Source organism: Marmota marmota, unplaced genomic scaffold, assembly GCF_001458135.2.
Source record: "Marmota marmota marmota unplaced genomic scaffold, marMar, whole genome shotgun sequence".
Lineage (NCBI taxonomy): Eukaryota > Metazoa > Chordata > Mammalia > Rodentia > Sciuridae > Marmota > Marmota marmota.
The window spans coordinates 51,734,492-51,761,755 of NW_026000229.1; the positions used below are offsets into that span (position 1 = coordinate 51,734,492).

At 32.2% G+C, this 27,264-nt stretch overlaps 1 protein-coding gene across 1 annotated transcript in view; it reads right to left on the reverse strand.

Annotated features, from left to right (window-relative positions):
* Positions 1-243: 243 nt before the first annotated feature.
* Exoc5 (exocyst complex component 5) overlaps positions 244-27,264 on the reverse strand; it is a 70,502-nt gene continuing 43,481 nt past the window's right edge. Inside the window, exons 12-18 of the mRNA XM_015480921.2 lie at positions 25,348-25,495; positions 14,650-14,758; positions 10,338-10,458; positions 9,072-9,158; positions 3,467-3,575; positions 3,054-3,269; positions 244-2,438 (exon numbers count right to left, since the gene is read on the reverse strand). Coding sequence (XP_015336407.1) covers positions 2,250-2,438; positions 3,054-3,269; positions 3,467-3,575; positions 9,072-9,158; positions 10,338-10,458; positions 14,650-14,758; positions 25,348-25,495 — 979 coding nt within the window. The 3' untranslated portion in view covers positions 244-2,249. The remainder of the gene's footprint in view (positions 2,439-3,053; positions 3,270-3,466; positions 3,576-9,071; positions 9,159-10,337; positions 10,459-14,649; positions 14,759-25,347; positions 25,496-27,264) is intronic.

Genomic DNA, 27,264 nt, shown 5'->3' on the forward strand with positions numbered 1-27,264 from the left:
ACAAAATCTTTTTTTTTCTTCTTCTTCTTCTTCTTAGAGAAAGACCTTATGTTTAGGCTAAATTTCTAATCTTGGTTATACAGTCAAGTACTTTTCTGCTTTAAGAAAAAAAAAAGAGGGGGGGGGGGATGAGAAGACCTAAGCTATGAAAAATAAGGTATACCTTAAAATTTTAAATTAAAAAATAATTTATCAAATTCAGTATGGATGTCCTTAAAATATATAGTGAAATGAAGTAAACAATCACAGGGAATTTGTTTATTGAGCATTAACGTTAACACTTCTAAATTAAGTATTCACTCATGAGTTTTGTCACTGTCCTCTCAATGGACATAATGGAAAATATTGCACAGAACTCAAGCAAGGAAATGATAATTAACAAAATATCTAAGCAACAAGTATATGCTTTACATTTTAAAAATTAATTCAAACAAAATAATCTGAAGTGCTTCTGACTCGGAAGTCTTAAAGTGTTATCTCGTGTTTTATTTGAGATTTTTTTTCTTTTCTTTTTTCTTTTTTTACAAATTGACACTGTACAAAGAGTTCAAATGGCCAGTAAAACTACTGCCTTAAAAGTTGGCTTTAAGTAACAGAGGTATAATTTGAATTCACATCAGAGCTTTCTAAAATGGCAATAGTACAAGCATATGACTTTTTCTGGTATCCAAAACCTCTTTTGGCTCTCCCTTGGCTAAGGAATAGAAATCTGGAAAGCCTTTTAAAGTTACCACAATGTCCTAAAATGCTTTAATGAAAGTTGGCATACCGCATTTTCCTTGCTTACCTTGATAACACTGGGCTAAACAGAAAATGAAGAAAATTCAGTCAATAGTAACTTAAATAGTAGTTAGCTCTGAGCCTGGGAGGTTTGGTAAAGTTGATCATTCAAAATTAGGTTCTTAGAAGAAAAGCAGTTTTTCAAAATTAGGCCAAAAAGCCTATATGAAAGAAAAAAAAATGTTAAGAATGAATTGAAAATTTATATGGTTTCTAGAAGACTATAAACAACAGAATGGAAGCTGAAACACTACATATAATTAGAATGCATTCTCACTGAGCAAGTTTTAAGGCTTAAAAGTAATGGTCTAAATTTATGCTTGATCTTTAAAATTTTGTAAGTGATTTATTATGTCACCATATTAAGCCAATTTGAGTAATCATATCTAAGTAGGAATAACTTCAGAAATGCCTTGAAAAAGGACAATGAAAAAACCTAGAGACCTGAAAAGTAAACAGTATTTGTAAAGCTTGTCTCCAGACTTACAGTATATAATGTTATCTATCAACTCCCAATTCCTCTTAAAGTAGACTACTTGCATGTTTATCCCATCTTATTCAAGTTTAGCATTAGAGAGAAATCTTAAAGGATTGCAGTGTTTGCTAAACATTGTCAATATTTCTCATATGCACCATTTTCACTACATCTTACTTTTTTTACTTCCATTATAATATTAAAATAATGAATAAATATGGTCCTTTAGTTAAGGTCTTCAACCTTAAGTGAAATATAAAATAAGGTAGTTTTATTAATTTCTTGCTAGAATTGGCTTAAGATTTATTTACCAAATAAGAAATAGTAAACTTTACTTTTACCCAGAAAACAGATGTATTCTGATCCACTAGGTCTACGTAAAACATTTCATCATTTTAGTTTAGTTTATAACATTTTTCTTGGAATAGTACTGATGCTGTATCTTAGAAAACACTCCAATCAACCAACTACAGAAATTATGCTTAATTGTTAAACTTTCAAAAAAGGCAAAAGATTCTTTAGGAAAACCTAAAATAATTTGGTTAACAATTGCCAGTGCTGAAAAGGCCAATAAAAATTGGTGAATAAATAAATGTGGTTTTGTTGTATTTCACCCATTCTTAATGAAAAATGGGATGGTAAATTTTCAAGATGGAATATGTTAAAGAACCCGAACAGGAACACTGGTAAATTTTGTTTGCCTTCTGACACCAACATTTTCTAGGATGAAAACAGTGACATAGTTTTACAGAATTTGAAAGTTATAAAATAAAGAATGGAATTAAAATTCAACTTAACAAAAAAAAAAAAAAAAAAAAGCAAAATACAGCTAGGGGTGTCCAAATTTCAAATAAAACTTCAAAGGTCAGTATGGCTGCTGTTTTCTTCCAGTCATTTTTTCCATAAAATGTTGGCTGTGTCATAAGGAATCTCCTGTGCTTTCTATCAACCGAGGCCTGATGAAGTACAACACACTTTGTTTGTGAATTCAACCTCAGCTGAAGTGTCGAGCAAGGCGGGCAGATCTATAGTCAGCACGAAGTTGTACGAAGGAGTGAAGTATGTTCTTGTCCAGATTAGCAAGTTGTTCTCCTGAGCAGACTTGCTTTAAATTATCTGGGGCAACTACCAGAAGATTGCAAAGTGCATGCAGAGTATCAAAAAGATGTAATACCATTGGAATCTGAATTGAGAGAAGGAAAAAAATAACAGTGACAAAACAATTTCCCATTTTATAATGAGTTTGGCAAATTCTTCTTATATACAGTTTTGTCAGGACTTAGGATTATGGAAGTTCAAAATATTAGATTTTTTAAGCCTCCTAAAGAGTTAAAATATTTCAGAAGTTACAAAAGCTCTACAAACTTGTGAAAGGATTTATATCAGTTTTCTCATACTATGTAATTTGAAAGACTACAACTAGTTATCAATAATATAGCACTTTTAAAAATAATTTAAATTTTTAAAATTTAGGGAAAAATGATCTGAGAGAGACATACATGAAAATAATATATATTATTTTCTTGATATGTAACAGACACAGCATTTAGTCATGGCTGTCAATAAGACCATTTGAAATATGCAACTGAAATATGACATTGTCTAAAATAAAACACACACAAAATATATTAACATTGCAAATATGATTAGAACTATTTTCAGGCAGAAAGTGATGGATCTCATCTCATTACAATTCAATAAACATTATAAATTTCTTAATAATCATTACAATAAGATTTAAATGGCCTGACTTATGTTCCTAACCTTATTTACAAGTTTGGTATTTGTGTGTACATACCTTGAAGTCTTTGGCACACTTTCTATATTCAGCTACATCACAAATTGCTAACATGCCACCCATACAACTGTAGGAATATTGTTGAAGATGCTCATAAATAAGTCGATGAAAACGTACACCAAGTTCCATTAAAACTGTATCCACATTTTTCCCATCCATGGAATTTTTAATCTTCTCCACTTGTTTTCTTACATACGTACAGACTTTTACACAGGCCTGTAAAAGTTTTACTACACTTATTATGTAGTTTATGTGCATCAGTTTAATTAAGGAGAAAATACACACTGTTTTTCATTAATTCCTAAGTATAAAAGAAAAAAACTTAAGGCATAGTAAGACACGCTGATAAAAATGTTAAATAATTAACAAAACAGATACTTTTTATTAACAAATTGAACAGTTCTACTACTCACATTAGTATACTGTATCAAAACATTGTTTTCATCTTCTGGTTTAAAATCTGTTTTCTTTTGTTCTGCAGCCAAGATATGCTTCATTTGTCCAATCATACAATTTAATGTCCTAGAGAATTGAGAACACAACATATTTGATCCATTTAATTTATTCAATATTGACTTTTATTTATGTTATCTGTACTAAATTTTTTCATATCACCATAAAACTATTTTGTAATTGGTAAAGTTTAGATTTTAAAAAAAGTCAATCTAGGTCTTGATATCAAAAAGCTCATTATTTTACTGACTCCCTGCCCCAAACAGGGAAAAAAATTCTTTGCCCAATGCTTTATTTAAGGAAGTCTTTAAGACCTTAGAAATCTGTCGCTGACTTATTTCCTCACTACTAGACATCTTCAAAGGCAAAATGAGACAGAGAGAATGTTTAAGAAAATGGAAAGATCAGTTTACGAATGACCAAGGTTTTGGAGAGCAAGTGGAGAACATGAGTCTCATAATCTAGGGATAATCAGGAAGATGAAGAAATTCTACTAAAGGTCCAACTGAGAAACGAGGGCATGAATTTCTAACAGTACTAGTGATGTATTAATTATGTGATATTCTCCAACAGCAAACAGCCATCCAATTATAGGAATAAAAGAGACCAGAATGATCCAGAATTTAGGGTCTGTGAGACAGTCATGGTTGAAGGAAGTAGATTTAGAGTAAATATAAGGCAGTAATTTAAGAGATGGACCATATGATTTGGGCACAATAATGAATGAAGTAAAGTTAGGAAAAGGATAACAGAATGACCCAAAATGAAAAGATTAAAGGACAGAAGTCCTGCTGAGGTTAGAAAACAGGCATGAGGAGAATTAAGATGTTGGTAAAATTGGAGGTTTGAAGTTGGTATAAAAAAAAAAAAAGAAGAAGTAGGTTGTAGAGTAGGGCATTTGGGTTTAAGGTTTTTATTACCAATGATAACAATCCAGTGAGGCATATGAGTAGATGTTTAAGTGGAGATGATTGATAAGATGAATGGTTTACACACAGAGACAAAAAAAGAACCTGATTTAAAGTAAAAAGAAAAATTATGAGACAGATGCCCCAAATTCTCAGTAAATGTACAGCATTGAAATAAAAGACTGAAAATGAAGCAACAAGAAAGGAAAGATATGAGCTTCAAAGGCAAGAGATGTTCATTTAGGCCTAATGGATAGATACTGCTTTAAAATTATCATTAGGAATTCAAGGGAATGCTGAGCCTATATTTAGGGTCACACTTGAGAGACCTTCACAGACCACTATGCCTTTAATGTATTAAGTAATAAAAACACCAAGATTATGACTTATACGGAAAGACAAAAAGAGAATATTTCATGTATTGATAAGTCAGGAAATATATATTTCATACACTTTTGAAAACTTAACATATATCTAACCTCCCCACTTTCCAAAAGTGATTTTTTTTTTTTAGGTATTCTGAGGCAAAGCAAGCAGAAACAAATTAATGTAAAGGGTTTAGGTTAGGAAAATACATACTTGTCAAAAGTAATGTTTGTAACATCTATAATATATATGTATACATATTATAATGATAGTGAATGAAGTTCTATTTATGTATAATCTGCTGTGATCTTGACTAGAAACAAAAGATTATCATATACTAACAAATTAAAGAAATAGGTAAATTCGTAGAAACATGTAACCTACTAAAAACAAATGATGAAGAAATTAGAAAATCTGAACAGACAGTAATGAAAAAGGAGATTAAACTGGCAGTCAAAGACCTCTCAACAAAGATAAGCCCATGACCAGATGGCTTCACTGGTGAATGTTACCAACCATTTAAAGAATTAACACCAATCCTTCTCAAACTCTTCCAAAAAAAAATGGGAGCAGTAAACACTTCCAAGCTCATTTTACAAGGCCAGCAAACTCTGATACTGAAGCTAGACAAAGACACTAGAGGAAAATTACAGGCCAATATCCCTGATGAACTTTGCTTAAAAAAAAAAAAAAAAAAAGCCTAGCAAACTGAATTCAAAAGCACACTGAAAGAATCATACACCATGCTGAAAGAATCATACACCATGATCAAGCAGGATTTATCCCTGGGATGCAAGAATGAGTCAATATAAGCAAATCAATAGCTATGATATACCAAATAAACAGAATGAAGGGTAGACATTATGATAATTTGAAGAGATACAAAAAGCAGTTGGCAAAATTCAACATCATTTCATGACAAAAATTCTTAACAAACTTAAGTATAGAATGAATATACCTCAACATAATATAAGACATTTATGATGAACCCATAGACAATATAATTGTTAACAGTGAAAATCTAGCTTTTCCCCTGAGGTCAGGAAAAAAGACAAGGATATCCACTTTTACCATTTCTACTCACTGTAGTAGTGGAAGTCCTAGCCTAAGCAATTTAGGCTAGAAAAAGAAATAAAAGACACCTAAACTGGAAAGGGAGAAGAGAAATTGCCTCTTCAGTGACATGTTATTATATACAGAAAACCCTAAAGACTCCATCAAAAAACTGCCAGAACCTGAATTCAGTAAAGTTACAAGATGCAAAGTCAATATACAAAAATCAGTTGTGTTTCTATACACTATTGATGAATTATCCAAAAAGGAAAATCCCATTTATAATAGTATTAAAAAGAATAAAATACTCAGGAATTAAGTTAAGTACAGAAGTAAGACTTGTACTATAAAAACTATAAAACTTTCCTGAAAGAAAAAATAGATAAATAAATGAAAACACATCTCATGTTCATGGCTTATAAGAATTAATATCATTAAAATGTCTATACTGTCCAAACTGATACATAGGTTCAACATATTTCCTATCAAAATTCCAGTGACACTTTTCAGAATTAGAAAAAAAAAAAACAACTCAAAAATTCATATGGAATCACAAAAATCCTGAATAGCCAAAGCCATCTTGAGCAAGAAGAAGAAAACTAGAGACATCACACTTCCTGAATTCAACTCATCTTTGAGATAAGGGTGCCAAAGATGTACAACAGGGAAAGAACAGCCTCTTTGTTTTATGGTGCTGTAAAAACTGGTTGTCCACATACAGAAGAATAAAACTGGAACTTTATCTTCCCATATACACAAAATCAATTCAAAATGGAGACTTTAACATAAGACCTTAAGATGTAAAACTACCAGAAGAAAACATAGGCAAAAACTCCTCGACATTGGTTCTAGCAATGGTTTTTTGATAGGCCAGACAATAAAGCAAAAATATATAAGTAAGAGTGCATCAAACTAAAGAGCTTCTTTTTAGCAAAGAAAATAACTAACATAGTGAAGACACAACCTACAGATAGGGGAAAATATATTCAAAGACATATATCTCGTAAAGGTATCCAGAATATATAAAGAATTTAAACAACTCAATAGGAGAAAAAAATCAAATAACACAAATTTTAAAAGGGCAAAGGACCTGAATAAATATTTTTCAAAAGAAGACATACAAATGGCCAAGAGACATATGAAATGCCTCAACATTACTAGTCATCAGAAAAATGAAAATAAAAAACACAATATCACTTTATACATGCCAGGATGGCTTAGACAAGAGATGCTAAGTGTTGGCTAGGATGTGGAGAAAATGAAACTTCTGCATGCTAAAGTGGGAATGTAAACTGATACAGCCATCATGGAAAAATAGTATGGCAATTCCTCAAAAAATTAAAAGTAGAACTACTTTATTATCCAGCAAACTCACTACTGGGTATATATTCAACAGAAATGAAATCAATATCTTGAAGACATATGTGCTCTCCCAGGTTAACTGTAGCATTATTCCCAATAGGTAAAATATGGAAACAACCTAAATTTCCAGTGAAAAATGAATGAACAAAGAAAATGTGTATACTTATACACAGAGTACTAATGAGCCATAAAAAATAAAGAAATCCTGCCATTTGTGACAACATGGATGAACCTGGAGGACATTAAACTAAATAAAATAAGTCAAATACAGAATGACAAATACTACATGATCTCATATGTGGAATTAAAAAAAAAAATCAAACCCATAGAAGTACAGAATAGAATGGTGGATGCCAAGAATTGTGAGGGAGAGAGTGGTAGAGGAAATAAGGAGTCAGGGTACAAAGTTTCAGTTGGGCAGAATTAATACGTTCTGGAGATCTAAAGTACAATATGGTGACTATAATAATACTATTTTCATACTTTGCTGAAAGAGTAGATCATATGCCTTTTCATCACAAGAAAAAAATGGTAACCATGTACTGATGGAAATGTTTAACTAGCTTTCTTGTGGTAATCATTTTTTTAAAAAATGTTTTTTTTAGTTGTAGTGGACACAATACCTTTATTTTATGTGGTGCCGAGGATTGAATCCAGTGCCTCAGCTCTATAACTAAGCCACAACCCCAACCCCTGTGGTAATCATTTTACAAAGTGCAAATATGTCCAAAATTATTATACACTTTACATGTAAACAAATTTTATCTGTCAATTAAACTTCAGTAAAACTGGGAAAAACAGTAAGACAAATTTTCAAGATTCTTTTAAACCTATTCCTCAGTAAACTACTCTGAATGATTTTATAACACCCTTTCTTTTTCCAACTTTTTATTCTATTTTTTCTTCCCCTTTATTATCACATACCATATAGTCAATAGTTCTCAGTCTTAGTGTGAAGGTCAATTGCAAGTGAATTGCAAGGTGAGTTGCAAGGAATTTCTTATTACTCATAAAGTAAAAATGTTTGATATTTGCATAAGTTAGATTCTCAGTTATCTTTTAAATAAGGCTATTAAAAATCTACATTCAAATATGCTTTATTGAACAAGAGAAAGTAGAATTACAGAAATACAAATCTATACCCAAATCTTAGTACCATGGGTTTTAAAGAGTTCCAGCTCTACCATCATTATCTGTGTGGTTTTGAGCAAATTTATTAAAGTCTCCATTTCCTCATCTGTAAAATGGAAATAGTAGTTCCTACCTAATACATGAAATAATATAGGTAAAGGCCCTTATATTGTGCTTGGCATATAGCAAATGCTTGATAATCGGTAGATACTATCATCATCAATAAATATATGAACATCATCATCCCCAAAACAGATAGACTAATGTACCAATAAAAAATATAGGGAATTGAAAAGAAAAAAACCCAGACAGACCCCTTGGACTCTGTACTATGAGCAGGTAATTATCTTTAACAAATATTAGAAGTACTTTTAGAAAATTACTGTATTTATTTAAAAGATTTCATACATAAGCCTGGAAGTTCTAAATAAATATAATACTATATATTACACACCATTTTTAATGGATTTTGTAGTTTGTGAGTATCTAGAGTGGAGATGGGGTGCTTACAAAAAATGTTTTTAAAGGAATCTAGTTTAAAAGTATAGCTAAATATACTTACTTTCAGAAATAAAATAACTTGGGAGTTCAATTAACATTCTAATAAGGTTAAAAGTCGTTCACAAAAATAACATCAAACGTTACAGCAAGATGGTGGAATTAAAATAAGTTTCTCTAAAAATTTTTTTTGCTGCTATAATATTTATATAATTTTTTAAAATTCCAAAGAAAAACAGCAACTTGCCTATCAATGCCAGTATCCAATTTCATCTCCATTTGCTCAATTATTTCTTTTTTCTTCTGAAGGCATTCAGATAACTTAGGAGAAGAGCTATTGTAGATTTTAAGGAGGAAAAAAAATGCATTAATAGCCTAATTTCTAAGTTTTTCATATTCATATGTATACGATACCAACAGACATGATCATAAATCCAAGAAGTATAAAATAATTATTTACATTCCTATGCCCAGTTTATTACAGTAGTCACACAAGAAAACAATTATCCATTAAAAGGAAAGGAAGAAGAGTTAAATTTGCTATTCTCATCTCTGAGGAAACAGCCCTTAAGAATACAAACATGATTAATTTTGGAACTATATGGTTTAATTTATAAGTAAATAGTTGGTAAAACACTCAGAAAATTCATAAGGTATCACTAGACTCTTAAGAATATAGTAAATCATTAACAACAATTTGGAGAGAAACAGCCAAACCAGTTGTATTTAGTGTCCCTAAAGTAAAATAAGCAACAATAATAAAAAGCCCTGACAATTATATTTGCCTTCTGAATGCTGCCAAAATATTAAAAACACCTGAAATATTAAAGAATAAGCAACCCAAACACCATGTGAGTTTTTTGCTATGTGGCAACAGCTCTTTAAAAAGCAAATTCCCTTCAAAGTATGATTCATGGATCACAAATGACTTCACTCTTGAGATTGTTTCTGAGGCAGTCTTGGTATATCAATGTTTATAACAACATATCTAAAATTTTTCTTTTATAAGAATAGTTTCTCTTGTCAATAATGGTACTACATAAAAATCGGTAAAACATATTCACATAATACATATTTCTTATTTCTCATATTCTTTAAAAGTTCATAAAATTGATTTGAAGATATAAACCAGATATTAGTGTCTCATCGAAATTTGTCCTATTAATCTCATAAATTTTTTTGTACATCTTTATATAACATGCAGCTACAGGTGGATTGTGTCTATTAGACCCTTGGAAGGAGTAAATATGCTGAGTTGCATTAAGCTGTAGGGCCTCTTTAACATCAGATTTCAATTTTAGATTTAGGACAGATTAAGTCTTTTCAAATGCAACAAAATATAATAGCACAGTAGAAAGAGAAAACAAGAATGCAAGGAAGAAGGAAAAGATCTTTTCATTTCACACCTCCATCCTATTTGATGCTTTCATGAACATGTATTGTTTTTAAAATTTAATAAAACTATTCTAAATATCCTTTGAAATACCAATAAAAATATGACAACGTAACTTACCTTATTAGTGGCATAAGGTGATCATTAAACTGCTTGTCAAAAAGATGGAAAATAGTATTGGCCTGTTGCACAACATCCAAAAAATAGAGATTTGCATTCCTAGAATCTGAGGATGGAATTCCTAAAATTGAAAGACACAGGTAAATGAAAATTATCTTTAAAAAAATTCATCTTAGCAACAGAAAAAAGATGTGGTTTTATATATACAATATGAATAAAAGTAACTGTTATTTTAATAAACGGCAATGACTTTTACAGACAAGGAAAACTAAGCTTGTTAATAGCTTAAAATGCACCCAAAGTTAAATTTTATGCCCAAATGACCATCATATTCATGATTTGCTTAGATAAACCTAAAAATGAATCAATTAACAATTCTTCTTGAGTTCTACCTTCTCCTTACTTTTCCTAACTCTTTGGTGCCCCATGATTCACATGTGATATGAATATATTCCCACCATTTTCTTTTCTTTTTGTTCTTTGGTGATATTGGGGATGGAAACCAGAGCCTTGTACATGCTAGACAAGTACGCTATCATATCCCTAGTCTTTTTTCTTTTCCTTTAATTTTGAGACAGGCTCTTTCTAAGTTGCCCAGGTTTGCCTGGAACTTGCATCAGTTTCCTTAGCAGCTAGGATTACAAATGTGCACCACTGCACCCAGCTTTCCATAATTAAAAAAAAAAAAAAACAAGTTTCTTTATCTCTGATAATAGTTAAAATACTTTTTTAATTGATCTTTCTTGTTCAAGCCTCTTTTTTTTTATTGTCTATCCTATATAATGCTGTCAGTAATGTGCCTAAAATTAACATTTCACTCGTTTTCTCTACTATTTCCGCAAAAAATACTCAAAACCTCCAATCTCAGCAAATTCCTAATATTCAGAATGATAATCAAGCCAGTCCACTGATAAAGCAGCAGTCAAAAAAGTCAGCTTGTCCTCTATGGATTTCAGTTTCCTCCTTTCTTTAAATAATAACTGATGAATTTCAAGGTCCCTATTGTTTGTTCTTCTAGTAAACTTAAAAAGAAAATAGAGACTAAGAAAAATATCCATAGCTAATGACAATATGAAGCTTAAAATATAGAAGTCTTTATAGGACAATGATCTTTTCAGTTTTAATAATGAAAAATAAAAGTGTTTTTCTCCCTGACAAAAAAAAAAAACAAAACAAAATCAATTGGTAAGAAAGCTACAGGCTCCGACACAAACTTTTAAGAGCAAAAAAAAAAAACCAACAACAGAAGTAGGAAATATCCTTTATTATAAGACAAGAAAATTAAGGTAATATTGATGTATGTTTCCAATCCCTAAATTATTGAAGCTTTTAAGAAATATTGAATAATGAATGGAAAAACTGGTACATGCATATAGGTTGGTAGCAGTATATACTGGTAAGAAAAAAATCTTCAGGAAAACAGTTTATATCAAAATTAAAAAGTAAAAAATTTTGTATCAAAATTTAGAAAAACAAATAAATAAAACATGTTTTGATCCAGTAATTTCATGTTTGGGTTTTATGAAATAAAATAGTTCAATATTAGGAAAATGAACTCTGGAAGGTTAATTTCAGCATTATTATACTACAAAATGGAAACGATGCAAAATAAGACATAGTAACCTTATATGTGCTCCACAGAATTTTATGCAATCGTTAGAGATAATAGCAGTTGAGTATTAACTAGATGCATGAGAAACACTTATGCATATAAGGAATCTTCCCATTCTACAAGAAAATTTCCATTCCAAAAAAAGAATATTGCCATTAAAATGAAGATGCTAGGTTTCCATAGTTGCTGAATAACAAATCCTTTATATAAGACAGATTCAAATTCATGTTACTTTTTTCATTATTTTCTTTATTCTTCATCTTTGAGGTATTATTATCCCAACAAAAATTATTACATTGAGTCATTTGCAAGTGACAAGGGTTAAATATTTGATGCCAAGGGTCTATCATAATTAAGTTAAAAAATGCTTATATATAAAAGAAAGGATAGGATAACATAAAGATAAAGGCAAGGCCAGTAATGTAGTAGGTGACTGAGAGGAAGAGTGAAGGGGTGGGTAAAGGAAGGTGATGCAGAATGAATTCTTAAAAAAATCATGTTAAGTGCATATATAAATGTACTACAGGGAACTTCACCTTTATACATAGGTAAAACCAATCAAAGATAAATAAATAGACAAGTGAAAGGAAGTCTAGTAGAGTAGAGGAAGGAATATGGGAGAAGGGAGAAAGGATGGGAAGGAAAAAGGGGGATGGATAAGGGGGGATCATGAACTGAAATCAAACTCCATGCACTTATGAGTTTGTCAGGATGAACCCAGCTACTATATATAACTATAAAGCTGTAATTTAAAAAATGCTTTTTTTACATCATAAGAGTAACAACATGAAAAAAATGGATAGTGATAAAGCAGAGTGAACCCAAAGTGACTGAATTATGGCTAATTTTGGTTCATTGTTAAAAACTTTACAAAATGTCATTTTATACAGCCTATACAGATTTTCTGAGCATCTATGTAGTTTCTGGATGCTAAGGTACAACACTAGATAAAAGAAAGGTTCCTAATGTTATCTCTACCTAGAATGTTCTATTTTATTAGTATATCTATCACTTCATTAAGCTCTCATCTTTTCAGAGATACCTTTTTAAATCACCCTTTCAGAAAAAAAAACAACAACTTCAAATTACACTGTTCACCCTACCTTTCCATTACTATCTCTCTTACTCAGTTTCATTTTCCTTCATTGCACTTCCTAATCATTTTTCTATCTTTCCACAAGAATATAAACTCCATGGGTCTGGTAGTAGTCATATAAGGGTTAAGTGAATAAATCCTGAAGTAGAGGCAAACACTTAACATTTAAAAATTTCACTGTGATAAATGTTACTTTAAAAAGCTAATTCTATCTGGTTGTAGTGGTACCCGCCTGCAATCCCATGACTTGGGAGGCTGAGGCAGGAAAACCGCAAAGTGTGAGGACAGCCTGGGCAATGAGTGAGACCCTGTTTCAAAATTAAAAAAAAAAAAATAAAGGATAGGAATGTATAGCTCAATGGCCCCTGAGTTCAATCCCCAGTTTAAAAAACAGTTACTTCAATGATGAGACAATTCAATAAGCGAGACAGTAGTACTACTTCAGTTAGGGTGATCAATAAAGGCCTGAGAAGGTGACATCTTAGTTGAGATCAAATGGCTGAAGAGCCAGCCATGAGATGAGCTGAGGAAAAAAGTTTTTTGCGATGGGAAACACCAAGTTTCCCATTCCCATCCCTTAAATGTTAACTGCAAAGAGCCTAAGTTAGGAAAAAGAATGAAGACCAGAGTGTCTGGAATAGTGTGGGGAAATGCAGTATGTGGAAAGGATGAATACAGAAGAGGCAGATCAAAAGTCAGGCTTCTTAAAGAGTTTGTTATTGTTTTCCCTCTAAGAGTAATAAGCCACTAAAGGATCTTAAACAAGGAAATGATAATTAAACTGGCTATAATATAAAGTCAGTAACTTGGAAAGTCAAGAGTGAACACAGAAAACCAGTGATGACAAGTTGAACTACGGTGGCAACAGTGGAGATAGAAAAAAGTAAATGAACTTTTACTATTTTTGGAAAGATACTGACAGGATTTGCTGATAGGTTGACTATCAGGGTTGATAAAAAGGAAGAATTAGGGCAACTCCTTGGTTTGGGACTTGAGCCACAGGTGAATGGCAATGCTTTTAAAGACATGTGAGAGGAACAAGTTTAGGAGAAAGATAAAAAGAGTTTTGTTGTGGATATGCTAAATTTGAGACGACCATTGAAAATGTGGTGAGGTCAGGAGGGCAACTAGATTAATGAAGCTGTAATCCAGGGAAGAAGTCATTATTACACTATTTATACTAACCAGTAAGCTCAAAAGATCAAAAGTAAAAGAAAAAAGTTAATGTCAATCTATCCTCTTCCAGACTTATTTTTAAATTATTTTCCCTTCTAAACCTTACACCAACTTCCCAGTCAGAATGGTTCTCTTTTGTTTCTGTTCCTTGAAATTTTACAATATATAGCAAAGCAATCTACTCTGCCATACATTGTAGTGACTTATGTGGCCTATTACCTTACTTCACTGGATGTAAACAATATGAGAGAACCATGTCTTTGCATAGTTTGCAGCACTTGGCAAATCTTTGCATTGTAGAAGCTCAAAATTCACTGCACTTAACCAAATTCAATGTACAGAGATGATTATACATGAAACAACATTATGTATACAGTTTAAGCAGGATTAAAGGAATTTAGCAGAAAGTTTAATACAAATATACTCACCAGCAAGTCCTGTTTCCAAAGCATAATCAATATGCTCGATACATAAAAATTCCACCAGAATGGTAAAAATTCTAAAGGCATTCCTCGGTAAATCAGAAGGGTCAGAGAGCTTTTAAACAAAACAAAACAAAAATTACTCCTCAGGTTTATCTTTTAAAAAAGCCAACTCTTTTTTTTAGTGATTTTTTTTTTTTAACTATCAAAGACACAGTATGATTCATATTCCACCTCCCAATGTCCACACACAACAGCAATGTACCCTTGATCTATACTTCTCCTGCCTTAGAGCAATGTTTTTTAAACTTGGATTGCAATGTATTAGTGAAATCCAATTGCACTTTTAAGAAATACATGCATATACACCTTATACCATTCATATATATATGTGTGTGTGTGGGGGGGGTGTAGGCACACAAATAAAAAAAAATATAGTGGGATAACATGTAAAATACATTTCTTGTTATAATGGGTCAAGGTCAAAGAGGTTTGAGAGTCATTGACTGAACAAGGGCTATTTAGTAACATTCAGAACAAAAAGGATTTTTTATTTATGGAAAATAAATTAATATATGCAGTATAAAATATGCATAAAATAATTCCATAATTTCCTGATTTAGTGAACCTTTAAAATTTAACCTCATTAGCCCTCAATTTAAAATTTAACTTCACCAACTCTAAGTTTTTTCATTTGTAAGATGGGAATAATATTAATAGTACTCACTTTCTAGTTTTAAGGTTAGAATAAAACATGAAAAGCATTGTGTTTTTAACACAGCTAACAGAGTAAGCTGAAATTTTTCATTTTCATGCTGCTCATAAACTAGTAAAAAAAACTAGTAGTTACTCTGACAAAATGAAATCTAACCTTTAAAAACTAAAAAAGTACTCTTAACTTCTTTTAACTGCTTTCTCAAATTATTTATAAATTCATTTCTACCTTTGTCAAGCTGTTTCATGTGACCTCTCAGGGTAATGCTTATTGCAAGCTAAGCAGCCCTTCTCTGAAATGCTTGGACTAGAACTATTTGGGATTTGGGAATTTTTTGGATTTTAGGGGAAAAAAGTGAGAGTGAGAGTGTGTGTGTGTATAAGAGAGACACACACAGACAGGCACATACATACATGAGAGAAAGACACAGACGCACACATCTTGGGAATAGAACTAGAAGTTTAAACATGAATATTTTTAGTGTGCCTGCATTTTTAAAAAATTTCTTATTTGTTTTATATATATATGTGTGTGTGTGTGTGTGTGTGTGTGTGTGTGTGTCTCATATAAATATATATATATATATGACAACAGACTGTGTTTTGACATATTATACATATATGGAGTATAACTTATTCTAATTAGGAACCCATTCTTATGGTTGTACATGATGTGAAATTATACTGGTTGCATATTCATCTATGAACATAGCAAAGTTATATCCTATTCATTCTACTGTCTTTCCTATTTCCATCCTCCCTCCCTTCCCTTCATTCCCCTTTATCTAATCTAATAAACTTCTATTCTTCTCCCCACACCCCTTATTGTGTATTAGCATCCACTTATCACAGAGAAAATTCAGCCTTTAGTTTTGGGGATTGGCTTATTTCACTTAGCATGACAATCTCCAGATCCATCCATTTACCAACAAAAGTCATGAAGTCATTCTTTTTTTTTTAATTTTTAATATTTTTTAGTTGTAGATGGACACAATACCTTTATTTTTTTAATGTGGTGCTGAGAATTGAACCAAGTGCCTCACATGTGCCAGGCAAGAACTCTACCACTGAGCTACAACCCCAGCCCATGAAGTCATTCTTTTTCATGAGTGTGCCTTCATTTTGACTGAGACCTACCTGTCCTCTCAAAACAAGTATGGAATTTTTCACTGTGGTGTAATATTGGTACACAAAAATTGCAGATCTGGAGTATTTCAGATTTTTGTATTTTTAGATTAGGGATGCTGAACCCTAATATAAGGTCTTCTTAATAACTACCCCAACTTTTACCCCTCATTTGTCTTTCTACCTCCATGTTTAACTTCATACATAACGGTGAAAGACAAAATGCTTTACTCTTAAGAACAGGAAAAATGGAAAGTATTTGTTTTCCCCATCTCTATTCAAAATCATACAAGTTGGGCCAGGGAATAAGGCAAAAGAACAAAATAAAAGTATCTATAACAGAAAAGTATAAAACCGTCCTTATGTGCAGAAACATGATAGTCTATATAAAAACTTTAGTGGAGTCTATTAGAATTACAAAAGTAAGTTTAGTTAGGTTGCAGGGTGTAAGATGAATATATACTAACAACCAAGTTAAACCATAAATTTTAAGAACACCATTTATAGTACATTATGATCAAAATATATTAAATGGAACAGAGCAGTCCAGAAACAGACCCACAAATAAGTGGTCAACTAATTTTTGACAAAAAGCTCAAAGCAATTCAGTGGAGAAAGAACAGTTTTTTTAATGAATAATGATGAAAAAACTGGATAATTTTAAAACTGAGCTGCAATCTATATTGTATATTTTGTATAAAAGTTAACTATGAACTGATTATTGACCTAAATGTAAAATCTCAAATTAAGAGTACTAAAAGAAAACCTAAAAAGTAATCTGTATGACCTTTAGATAAAAATATATGATATAAAAAATACCACCCATAACAGAAAAATTAGATTTTATCAAAGTTAAAAATTTCTATCCTTTGAAATATTGTTGAGAAATTAAATGTACAAGCTACAAACTGAAAAGAAAAAAATCTCCAATCACATAGCTAATAAAGTGTAACAAGAATATAGAACTCCATCCCCCCAAAAAACCCCCAAATTGTATGAAAGATATGAATGAACACTTCATCTAGGAGTAAATATGGAAGGCACATATATACACGAAAAGATGTTCTACATTGATCATTTCATTAGGAAAATTTAAAGCTAAAACCATAAGATATCACTATACACACTATTTGATAGTTTCTTAAAAAATATTCTATGATTCTGTCATATCACTATCAAATATTTTTGAGATCTATTCATGCTGATACAGGTAACTCCAGTTGACTCATTTAAATTGTTGTTGTTTTTCTAGGGTATGAACAGTGCCAGTTTTCCAATTTCTCTTTTTTACTGAATTGCTCTAATTTTTTGCCATGCAAACAATACTGTTATATTAGATATATCACTTGCACATATGAGCTTTTCTAAGGAATTCCCAAATTACTCTTCAAAGTAACTATAGAAATTTTTACTCACATTGGCAGTGTGTGACAATTCCTGTTGCCTCACTTTGTCACCAATACTTGGCGTCAGACTTATTAACTTATGTCAACTTAATGAAAACGAGATGGCATTTCTCCTAAGTTTCATTTCCCAATTAAAGAGACTGAATATCATATTAATATTTTACATTTCCTTTTCTGTAAATTGCTCATGTATATTCTTTGACTTGATTTCTATTGATTTGTATTTATATAAGTGCATAATTTATGACCCTCAAAATAAATTCATACGTTATACACATCAATATAAATAAAGTTCACATTGCCTCAATTCTTAATTCTACTACTTAAGAATCATGTCTGTTTCTTCATCTGTAAATAGGATTATTATGATGATAATTATGATGATTAATTAAAAATTCTCTCTCTCTCTCTCTCTTAAAGTGCTTAGACTAGTGTCTGGACCATGATCTGAAATCCAGGGGTAAGCAGTGCCCCATTGCCCCTAGTCCTAGACCAGTGCCTGTGGATGGAGCTTCTGGACTGCCTTGGAGTCAGGAAGAAACCTGCAAACAGAGTTGTGTTCAGGCACATGCCTCAACCTCAAGCAATAGAGGATGGAGACAGACTTCATCTGCTAGAGGGTAGGACAGGGAAATAAGCACAGGACTATGTCTTAGAACTCAGTAGTGGGTCTGCATGGTGAAACTCAACACTAGAAAGAATCCAATGGCCTCTATTTCCAGGCAAAGTCCACAAACAGAACCTCTAAATCTACTCCATTTCCAGGTAGAACTGTAGACTGAGTGGCACAGCCTAATTTTGGACCATAAAACATCAAATCCACTATGGTAGTATTGGACCACAGACCACAGCACCTAGCAGGCCACAGCAGTGTCGGACTTCGTCCTGCATATAGGATGCACCTGTCTTAATGAACTGTGAACTCTGGATGAGATCCAACCTCACAGTAGCCACGATAGCTACAAGATTGCCTCCCCTGTCCTTGCCCTAACCCCAGGCAGCACAACACAGTCACTGTTTGGACCGAAGAAGAGGAAAGTAGGTTAAGTTGTGGCTTCAGAGTTAAAGGCCAGACATGGTGAGGCCCTGTGCCCGACCATGGTCCAACAATTTGGTGTATATCTGAGACCACCCTGATCCCAAATGGAGACTTTCAGGACCAGCAGGGATGGACTACCTTTTTAAAGTACTCCCCTAGTTCACCCTTAAATAACACACCCATTGTGAATCTGGAACAAACTTGTGCTTCAGGTGCCCTCTAGTGCTAAAACAATGGTAGTAACCACAATCTCAGTAAAAAATAACATAGAGCCTGCTTAGATAGTCTAGAAGGAGGTATACAAACAGACCAATTACAAAGATTAGACTAAATATCTGAACTTTCAACATAGAGATAGTGCTGTATACAACAAAAACTTTCAAGGAACCTTGACCCCTCCACAAACGCACATACAATGAACAAAATAAGGCACCAGAAACCACCCCAGTGACTATGTATGATCCCTTAGATAAAACTAAAATAGGTATTGTAAGAAAACTCAGCCAACTTCAAGAAAATACAAAGAAACAATTCAGTAATTTATCAGAGAAACTTAATAAATATGTTGAAATATTAAAAAAAAGAGCTGGGGGTGTGGCTTAGTGGTAGAGCGCTCGCCTAGCACATCTGAGGCACTGGGTTCAATCCTTGGTACCACATAAAAATAAATAAAATAAAGTCATTGTGTCCATCTACAACTAAAGAAAAATATTTTAAAAAATTAAATATCCTGGAGCTGAAAACTACAATAAATAGAATGAAAAATGTGATAGAAGGCATCAATGATAAAATCACTTAGCAAACCAATTAAAGCAAAGAGTCAGTGAACTCAAAACAGGCTATTTGAATATAATCAATCAAGAGAGAAAAAGAAGAATGAACAAAGCTTATAGGATAGCATTAAATGAAAACAATATTCAAGTTACTGGGGTTCAAGTGGACTCAAGAATGCCAAGAATATGGGGCTGGGGACATGGCTCAAGCAGTAGCGCGCTCGCCTGGCATGCGTGCGGCCCGGGTTCGATCCTCAGCACCACAAACAAACAAAGATGTTGTGTCCCCCGAAAACTAAAAAAAAAAAAATATTAAAAAAATTCTTAAAAAAAAAAAAAAAAAAGAATGCCAAGAATAGAAAGCCTATTCAAAGAGAACTATCAGAAAATTCCCCAAACTCAGGGAAGTGTACAAATGTCCAGGTGTAAGAAGGTCAAAGGTCAACCATCACATTCAACCCCAAGTTACATTATAACCAAGCTTCTAAAGATTAAAAAAAAGGATTCTAAAAGCAGCAAGAAAAACAAAATAACACATATAAGTCTTCCAGTCTGCCTGATATCAGACTTCTCTGCAGAAACCTAACATTTAAGATGGAAATAGGATGAGATATTCACAGTTAAAGGGCAGGGGGCATTGTCAGCCAGGATTACTGCACTCAGCAAAACTGTGCTTTAGCAGTGAAGAGAGAGAAAAACCATTTCTAGACAAAAAGAGTTGAGAGAATTTATCACCATGACATCTTTATTACAAAAAATGCTGAAGGGAATTCTTCAAATTGAAGGAAAGCAATGCCAATAAGTAAGAAGAAAGTGCTCTAATGTTTAAAACTCATTAGTAAGAGCAAATACACAAAGAAATTCAGAATGTTCTAATATTGTAAATTGGTGCATAAACCATTTATATCATTAGTATGAAATCTAAAAAACAAAACAAAAATGAAAAAAGACACATTAAGGGGCTGGGAATACAGCTCAGTTGGTAGAGTGCTTGCCTTACATTTACAAAGCCCTGGGTTCAATCCCCAGCGCCAAAAACAAAAACAAAAACCACACATTAATATGTTAAAAGATAAGCTGGGTGCAGTGGTACATGCCTGTAATCCCAGCAGCAGGTGAGACTGAGGCAGGAGTACTCCAAGATTGAAGCCACCCTCAGGGACTCAGCAAGGCCCTAAGCAACTTAGTGATACCCTGTCTCAAAATAAAAAATAAATAAATAAAATAAAAGGACTTAGGGTTGAGTGTCCCTGGGGTTCAATCCTTGGGACCAAAAGAAAAAAAAATGTAATACAAAATGCAAAATAGGTCAAAAATTCAAAATATAGGAAGTATAGAGTTTTTAAATTACTATTTTTCTTTCTTTTCCTATCCTTACAATCAAAATTAAGTTCTCAGTTCAAAATAGCTTCTAATAATCAAAAGAGATTTTCATAAGCCTCACTGTAACCACAAAAGAAAAACCTGTAATCAGATACACCAAAAATAATATGCAAAGAATGAAAACATTTCACAACAAAGGAAGGCTATAAAAGGGGGAGAAAGAAAAAGACTATTGAAAAACTAGAAAACAAGTAATAAAATGGCAGTACTAGGATTTTACCTATTGATGATCATCTTAAATATAAATAGATTAAATTATCCAATTAAAAGAGTAAATGAATTAAAAAAATAAGACTTAACTATATAGTGTTTACAAAAAAATTCATTCATTTCTAAGAATGAACATAGTCTATAGTGGAGGGATGGAAAAAGATATCCCATACAAATGGGATCCAAAAGAAAGGTCATACTTAGATAAAGTAGACTTTAAATCAAAAGCAATTAAAACAAAGTTATTATATGATGGATTCAATTCAGCAAAAGAAAATAATAATTACAAATATATATGCACCCAATATCAGAGTACCCATATATATAAAGCAAATAGAAAAGGAGAGCTAGAATCCAATACAATAATAGTATAGACATTAACACCCCATTTTCAGCAAAGAACAGATCATCCAGACAGAAAATTAACACAGTAACAAATAGTAAACTGTACTCTAGACCAATGAACCTAATAGACATCTACAGAACATTCCACACAAAAACTACAGAATACATATTCTTTTTAAAAGTACATGGAACATTCTCCGTGACAGATCATATGGTAGGCCAAAGAACAAGTCTCAACAAATTTTGAAAAACTAAAAAACACATTGAGTATTTTTTTTTACAACTACAGTGTAATAAAACTAGAAAATAACAACAAGAAAGACTTTGGTAACTACTCAAATACATGAATATTAAATAATTGACTTCTGAATCACCAATTGATCCATAAAGAAATATAGAAAAAAATTTAAAAAACGTCTTAAGACAAATGACAATGGAAACGCCAATATTTATGGGACAGCAAAAGCAAAACAGGGAAGTTTGTAACAGTCAATGCCAATGTCAAAAAAGTAGGAAAATCTCAAAACAATTTATTCTTGAATCTCAAGGTACTAGAAAAACAGAACAAAACATACTCCAAATTAGTAGAAGATTTAGAAGGAGGAGCAAAAATAAATAAAGTACACACACACACACACAAATCAATAAAGAATCAGCAAAATGAAGAGTTAAAAAAAACCTTAGCTACACTAAGAAAATGTCTGTATATAAATAAATCAGAGATAAAATGGAGACACTGTAACTGACATCACAGACATACAAAGGATCTTAGAGATTATCACAAACAACTGTATACTAAGAGTCCATATTTTGTAAGAAATAGGTAAATTCCTGAGCACATACATCTCACAAAGATTGAATCATGAAGAAATAGAAAAATCTTAACAGATCAATAATGAATAATGAGATTAAATCAGTAATAAAATGCCTCCCATAAAAGGAAAGTCCAGAGCCAGATGGTTTCAATTCTGAATTCTACCAAATATGTAAAAAAAATGAATACGAACATTGCCCAAATAATTCCAAATCCTAGAATTCTTCCAAACTGAGGCCAGCATTATTCTGATACCAAGGCCAAACAAGGGCTACAACAACAACAAAAAGAAAGCTTTAGGCCAATATCCCTGTTGAACACAGATGCAAAATCCTCAACAAAGTACTAGCCATCTGAATCCAACAGCATATCCAACAGATTATCCATCTAACCAAGGGAATTCATCTAAGAGATGCTTTGACGCACATAAATCAGTAAATGTGACACAACATGTCAAGTGAATGAAGGATAAAAACTATATGATCATCTCAGTAGATGCAGAAAAAGCATTTGATAAAATCCAATATCTCTTCAAGATTAAAAATTCTGAACAAATTAGACAAGGTCAGAATATAATTCAACATCATAAAAGCCATATGTAAGAAGTCCACAGTTAATTTCATAATGAACAGGGAAAAGTTGAAAACTTTCTAAGATCTGGAACAAAGCATGGATTCAGACTTTTCACCACTTTTATTCAACACAGTAGTTAAGTTTGAAAAATTGAAAAATACAAATCCTCACAGTTCGCCAACAACATGGTCTTAAACTTAGTAAACCCAAAGAATCCACCAAAATATTATTAGAATAAGCAAATTCAGCAGTCACAAGATTTAAAAAAAAAAAAGAAAGAAAAGAAAAAGATCAATAGCATTTCTATATGACCAACAGTAAATTCCCCAAAAAGAAAAGAACAAAAAGCAATCCCACTTATAATAGCTGCATATAATAAATATCTAGGATAATAAAAATAATAAATATCTAGGAATAAATGTAACCAAAAAGATAAAGGATATCTTTAATGAAAACTATAAAACACTGATGAAAGAAACTAAAGAGGACATACAAAAATGGAAAGATAGCCCATGTTCATAGACTGGAAGAATCAATATTGTTAAAACGTCCATAGTACCCAACTAAACTACAGATTCAATATGATCCCCATCAGACTATCAATGACATTCTTCACAGCGCTAGAAAAAAACAATGTTAAAATTCTTATGGAACCACCAAAACTCCAAAGGACAAAAGCATGCTTGAATAAAACGAAAAATTAGGACACATAACAGTACCTGATTTCAAAATATACTACCAAGTTTTATCAAAATAGCATGGTGTTGGCATAAGAGCAGACACAAAGACCAATGGAACCTAGAAGTAAACCCACACATAGCCAACTATCTTTGACAACGGTATTATGAGCACATGTTGGGGAAAGGATAAATCATTCAATAAATGGTGCTGGAAAAAATGGATACTCACATTTAAAAAAGAACATACACAAATCAACTCAAAATTAATTAAAGAGTTAAGTGTAAGCCTGACACTATAACAATTCTAACAGAAAATACAGGGGAACTACTTCATGACATTTGAATGGGCAAACATTTTTTTGGATTAGACCCTGAAAGCATAGGGATTAAAAAAAGGGACAAAACAGGATTATCAAACTAAACAGCTTCTACACAGCAAAAGAAATAATCAAGAGCGAAGAGACAACCTACAGGAGAAAATATTTGCAAATTATATATCTGATAAGAGGTTAATGTCTAGAACATATAAGGATCCAAAACAACAAAATAGCAAAAATAAATAAAATTAAAAATGGACAATAGGCCAAACAGACTTCTCTCAAAAGTTACATAAATGGCTAACAGATATATGAAAAAATGCTGACCATCACTAATTATCAGAGAAATGCAAATAAAAATCACAATGAGATCACCTTTCTCAAATTAGAATAGTTATTATAAAAAAAAATTACAAGTGTTGTCAATAATGTGGAGAAAAAGGAACCCACCATGCACATTATTAGTGGTAATAGAAATCAGTATAGCCATTATGGAAAACAGTAGGGAGGTTCCTTAAAAAATTAAAATTAGAATTGCCATATGATCCATTACCAAGTATACATACAAAGGAAATGAAATCAGCACATTGAGGAGACATCTGCACTCCCATATTTCTTGCAGCATTATTCATAATGGCCAAGAAATGAAATCAATCTAAGTGTACATCAACTGATGAACAGATAAAGAAAAGGTAGTATATATAAACAGGGAAATAATATTCAGCCATAAAAGGATGAAATCCTGTCATTTGCAACCATGGGATAGAACTGAAAGACACTATGTTAAGTGAAATAAGCCAGGAATGATCTCACTCATGGGTGGAATCTAAAAAGGAGATCTCAAAGAAATTAAGAGTAGAACAGTGGTTACCACAAGCTGAGGGGGTGGTGAGGAGAAAGGCACGGGAAAAGGTTGGTCAACAGGTACTATGTTATAGTTAGATAAAAGATAACCCATTTCTGGTGTTCTGTTGCATCCATTGCAATTATTAGGGTGACTACAGGTAATAAAAATAATCTTTCTACTTCAAAAAAACTAGAAGAATGGCTTTTGAATGTTTTCATTACCAAAAAAAAAAAAAAGAAATGTTTGAGGGGATATATATGCTTACCCTGATTTGAACATTCCTCAAAGTAGACATGTATCAAAATATCACATGGTACCCCATAAGTATGTACAATTTTTACATGTCAAAAAAATTTTAAAAAGCAAAGAAAAAATAGTTGCTTCTAATCAGAGAATAGATTTTATCTTTGTATCAACAAGGTAAAACTTAAAATAGATACACCAATCATGAGTAAAATAAATTTACAATCAATCTTACCCTATGACATCTTTCAAAGGCTTGTTTGGTTTCTTGTAAAAGATTAACCACCACTTCTTGGGACAGGAAAGTTTCCCCATGAGTATCAATACTTGGCCCCAGTGGTAAGTTGGTACGTTGTCTAATTCTTTCTTTCAAGTCTTGAATACTAGTATGGACAAATGAAAAAAGAACATGTGGATTTTAACTTCAAGTATTCTCAAACTTAGTATACATCATCAACAACAACAAAATCAATAACCGAAAAATCTAAATTCTAATTCCAAAAATTAGTTCTGTGAAAAATTTCATCTGAAAAATGAAACTTGAAATTAGGATCGCTAAAATCCTATTCAGCTTTACAATTCTAAATCAACCAGGAAGCAAGCTATTCCAAATAAGTAAACGTAAAAGATAAATAGTCCTGTTTAAAAATAAAACTTCCAAAATTTTAATGACTTTTAATGTATTCAACCATTTAAAGATTTGACACATTTCTTCACTACATTAAACAGATCTGTTAAACATAATTTAGCTTCTCTTAGTGATCAAGGATTACCTGGAACATTTATTATATGGGGTATCTCTTTTTTTTTTTTTTTCCTAGACTATATATAGCTCCTGTGAACTTATTTTTTTAAAAAAATGTCTTATGACTGTTCATCAGTTGTTCTCTACTGCCTTTCAGATTATGCCTCTTCTTCCTAGTTATACTTCTCTCTGGTCATTATTTAATACACAAACTGAGAAACATGAAAATGATATAGGTGTATAGAGTGTGGACTCTCGACTCTGATTGTATGGCAACCCAGAAGTCATTCTGCCTCCTTCTAGAATCAATTAGGTTCGAGGTAGTTAAGGTATGGACAACTGAGATGCCACCTACTCAAGTCATTTTCTTCTAGTTTGTGAAGAGCTGCAGGCTCTAAAATATTAATTTAATAGTTTTATACTCAAGGGATCCCCCCAAACTTATCAATTCAGGACCAACTAAACTGAAAACTATTTGTTTTTTGTTCTCCACCTGCAACAATAACAATAACAAAAATGATGTGATTCTTAGTCAATGACCTAAAATAATTTACTCTGGGAAAAAGAGAAAAAAAGAAAAGTCAGGTATAGTGGCACCTGCTGTAATCTCAGTGTCTTGGAAGGCTGAGGCAAGACTATATCAAGTTTTAGGTCAGCCCAGGGAACTAAGCAAGACACTGTCTCAAAATAAAAAAGGCTAGAGATGTTGCTCAGTGGTAGAAGCACCCAATCCTCACCACTGGGGGGAAAAAATGAAACCAGAACTCTTGATATCACTGATATTGTTTTATATTAAAATATTTTCAAATGTTATTTTATTGGTTCTTCTTAGTTATACATGACAATAGAAGCCATTCTGATAAAATTATACAAGCATAGGATATACCTTATTCTACTTATGACCTCATCTTGTGGGTAGGCACAATGGTGGTGCTCACGGTATTTGCATATATGTTCATAGAATTATTTTAGATTTACTGTCTTTCCTATTTCTACCACCCACTTCCTTTTGTTCCCCTTTGTTTAATCTACAGAACTTCCCTTCTTCCTCTCCCCCCTTTACTGTGGTTTAGCGTCTACATATCAGCAAAAATATTTGACCTTTGGTTTTTTGGGACTGGCTTATTTCTCTTAGCATAATAGTCTTCAGATCCACCCATTTACTAGTAAATGTCATAAAATCATTCTTTTTAATGGCCAAATTATGTTCCATTGTGTATATATACAATTTCTTTCTAATCTGTTGATGGGCATCTAAGTTAATTCCATAGCTTAACCACTATGTGGAAGTGTTGGGCCTACCTTTTCTTCTAGTAGATGCAGGGTTTCTGGTCTAATTCCTAGGTCTTTGATACACATTTTTTTGTCAAGTGTCTGTTTTACATATTTTAATCACGTTAGGGTTTC